At 41.7% G+C, this 3,125-nt stretch overlaps 1 protein-coding gene and 2 pseudogenes across 2 annotated transcripts in view; all 3 read left to right on the forward strand.

Moving 5' to 3' along the window:
- Positions 1 to 3,125, forward strand: part of LOC147817217 (NACHT, LRR and PYD domains-containing protein 12-like) — a 103,706-nt pseudogene that overhangs the window by 91,148 nt on the left and 9,433 nt on the right. The gene's annotated exons all lie outside the window — the stretch shown is intronic.
- LOC147817221 (uncharacterized) lies at positions 18 to 3,124 on the forward strand (the record flags this gene model as incomplete). Its single annotated transcript, XM_087171370.1, has 5 exons — positions 18 to 551; positions 748 to 906; positions 1,735 to 1,839; positions 2,229 to 2,347; positions 2,577 to 3,124. Coding segments are annotated over exons 2-5 (900 nt in total), but the record flags the coding sequence as incomplete, so codon positions are not given.
- Positions 2,777 to 3,125, forward strand: part of LOC147817222 (uncharacterized) — a 3,339-nt pseudogene continuing 2,990 nt past the window's right edge.

A 3,125-nucleotide genomic window follows, 5' to 3' on the forward strand; every position in this document is an offset into this window, starting at 1 on the left:
CGAACCGAACAGTGGAGGCGAACCTGTTCGCTTTGCGCGAACAGAGACGAAGTCGCGTCTGCTGAAGCAGATAGTGAAAACTTTCTTTACCCTGAGTTTTCTGTGACTAGCAGCCACAGTAGAGAAACAAAGACGCAGGTACAGGATTGAACAGGCGTTAGAATAAGAGAAGAAGAGGCGACAAACAGGTTAAAAAACTCTGAAAGCGAAAGTAAAAAGTTGGTCCAGACTCCATTTTAACTCCCCAGTAGGAGGAACCGGGACGTGCTGGTTCTGATTTCTAGGGCCACTGTGGTCAGGGACATTATGTTTTCTCATTGTCTGTCCACCACATTCAAGTGAACACGATGTCTCAGTAACATCTTGAGGGAATTTCTTCCAGTTTGGGTGTAATGTTCACTCGGACTCCAGGATAAACTGATAAGAATTTGTTGGTCAAAGCTCACTGTGTGCTGCTATCGATAAAATACATTTAATACCCTCAGAGTCTTCACAACCTATACGAGTCTGGACGGACATGGATGTAGCTGGAGCTTGACTCACCGGCGGAGGTACACAACCATTCTAGTTTTCCTGTTATCTGAAGTCTGACCAGGTGTTGGGTTTAAACCACAGTCAACGTTTGTCTTTATGATGGATAGAAAATAGACATGCTTTTAATTACACTAATGTCACATGGATAAGAAGCTTTAGGTGGAGTCCTCACTGTGTGTGTGTGTGTGTGTGTGTGTGTGTGTGTGTCTGCAGTGTTACAGGTTTACCTCTCAGACTTGAGAAGATGAGTGGTTTGGGGGAGGAGGAGGACGGAGCAGAGTCTCCAGTCCCCAGCTGTCCGTCTATGAAGAGTGACCGGTCCATAAATTTTCCTCCAAACTTCAGTAATGAACCCCGACCCTCAGACACAGAGTAAGAGACAGTTTCTGCTGTAAAGTGACCTGAAGATGATTCAGATTTTTAACTGTTTAATATTACAACACTGATGTTTTTTAAATCCAGCCACTGCCCCTTTTGTAGCTTGAGCACTGATTTTATCGACTTTGACTTTGACTTTATTACGACCATTATACAGCTCAATTACTGTTCTATTACTGATAAACTGACTAGATTTTGGTGGACAAAGGTCGAAGTTGAAGGTGACTGTGTGTCACAGAACTTGTCAAATTCATGCAGTAATTATGACACAATTTAACTCAAATGACTGTAAGGATAAAAATGAAGTGACAATATTTGATTTGATTTGAAGGTCAAACCAGCTGATTTTGCGCAGGCTTCAGTTACTTCCTGGTGAAACTAACAGTTTACAGTTTGTTCGACCTCGCCTCAATTTCTCTCATTGACCACTACAGTTCATTCATATACTAGATTTTGACCTAGAGTTTCTCAGTAGTTTGTTTGGTGGGAAATGAAGACGTCTTCTTTCAAACAGTGTCCTGATTTTATTTGACTCAGCACAGAAACAAAACTAATTTCTGTTTTTGTGAAACAAAAGAGGAACTTGATATTTAAGAATCATACCTTTTCTAATATTGTTTGTAACACAACTGGTGATTTTCATGTAATTGGATCACTTACCAGACACTGAGATTATACGTGCAGAAGACGCAGATAGAAATGTGAACATAACTATTGTCATTATCATAAATCTTAAATTAAATCATTATCTTGTGCCATGTTATATTTTACATTTGCTCTTTACAAGTATGATTTTGTGTAAAATATGTGCTGTTTCCACAGACTGAGAGCAGAGTCTCCAGTCCCCAGCTGTCTGTCTATGAAGAGTGACCGGTCCAGAAATTTTCCTCCAAACTTCAGTAATGAACCTGGACCCTCAGACACACAGTAAGAGACAGTTTCTGCTATAAACCGACCTGAAGATGATTCATTGTTGAAGCGTATTTCAACATTAGTCGTAGTAGGTGCCCAAGTTGGATCTTAAGGATTTGTGGCCCCTTATTTCTAAAGTCACATTGTGTTTGTCTTCATTTAGTAATGGGCTGCTCAGAGGTTTTTTGCAGGTAACTGAAGAAAAGCAGCACTGCTGAAAACTGTCTTCAAATGAACCGTTTTCTTTTCAAGGGAGAAAAATGGGAAGAGGGAATAAAAATTTATACAAACAGCTTTCTGATTTATCACTGTAAATACTGTAAAGTTTATAGAGCTGCATTCGATTCATGAGCTGTGCGTTGGTAATATAATGTGTTATAACGATTCTGTTCATGTGTCCACAGAGGGAAGAAGAGGAGTCATGTACCTGGTTCATCAGGAGACTCCTCCTGTCCCCAGTGTGTGAAAAGACCCAGAACAAGACCTGGACTGCAGACAGCTAGTCAGACCAGCACTGAACAAAGTGAGACTGAACATCTGTATGATGATGTCATCATTTCTGAAACCAGGACCTGTTGTTTTATACAGAGTCATTTGTTACATCACACAGCATCGACCTTTAAGATGATTATAAATATCACAACATTAAAACCTTTTCTTTGTTTGTCTTTAGTTTTTCTGCAGCTGATGAAAATAATCATCAGATTCTCAGATTCTGTTTCTTCAGTCTGACGTTGTCTCTTCTCTTTCAGCAGATAGTGGTCTGCAGGAGGTTTTACATCAACATAAGATCAGTCTGAGGAGCAGATGTGAACATGTGACTGAAGGAACCGATGGAACAGGAAGTGGAACCCTCCTCAACAGGATCTACACTGAGCTCCACATCACAGAGGGACAGAGTGAAGAGGTTAATACCCAACATGAGGTGATTCACCTGGAGACAACTTCCAAGATGGAGACCCTCCATGACGCTCCAATCAGGTGCCACGACATCTTTAAATTTTTACCTGACCAACAGAGACGCCGCATCTTTAAAGCCTCACCTGTCCGACAGAGACGCCGCATCTTTAAAGCATCACCTGACCAGCAGAGACCCATCAGAGTGGTTCTGACCAACGGCGTCGCTGGCGTTGGAAAAACCTTCTCAGTGCAGAAGTTCTCTCTGGACTGGGCAGAGGGCTTGGAGAACCAAGATGTCAGTCTGCTGGTTCTGCTTTCGTTCAGGGAACTGAACCTGATCAGAGATCAGCAGTACAGTCTTCTCAGGCTGCTCCATGTTTTCCATCCAACATTACAGAAGG

Source organism: Seriola lalandi, unplaced genomic scaffold (genome assembly GCF_002814215.2).
Source record: "Seriola lalandi dorsalis isolate HSWRI2012SDOR001 ecotype SW California unplaced genomic scaffold, Sedor1 jcf7180002054987, whole genome shotgun sequence".
Lineage (NCBI taxonomy): Eukaryota > Metazoa > Chordata > Actinopteri > Carangiformes > Carangidae > Seriola > Seriola lalandi.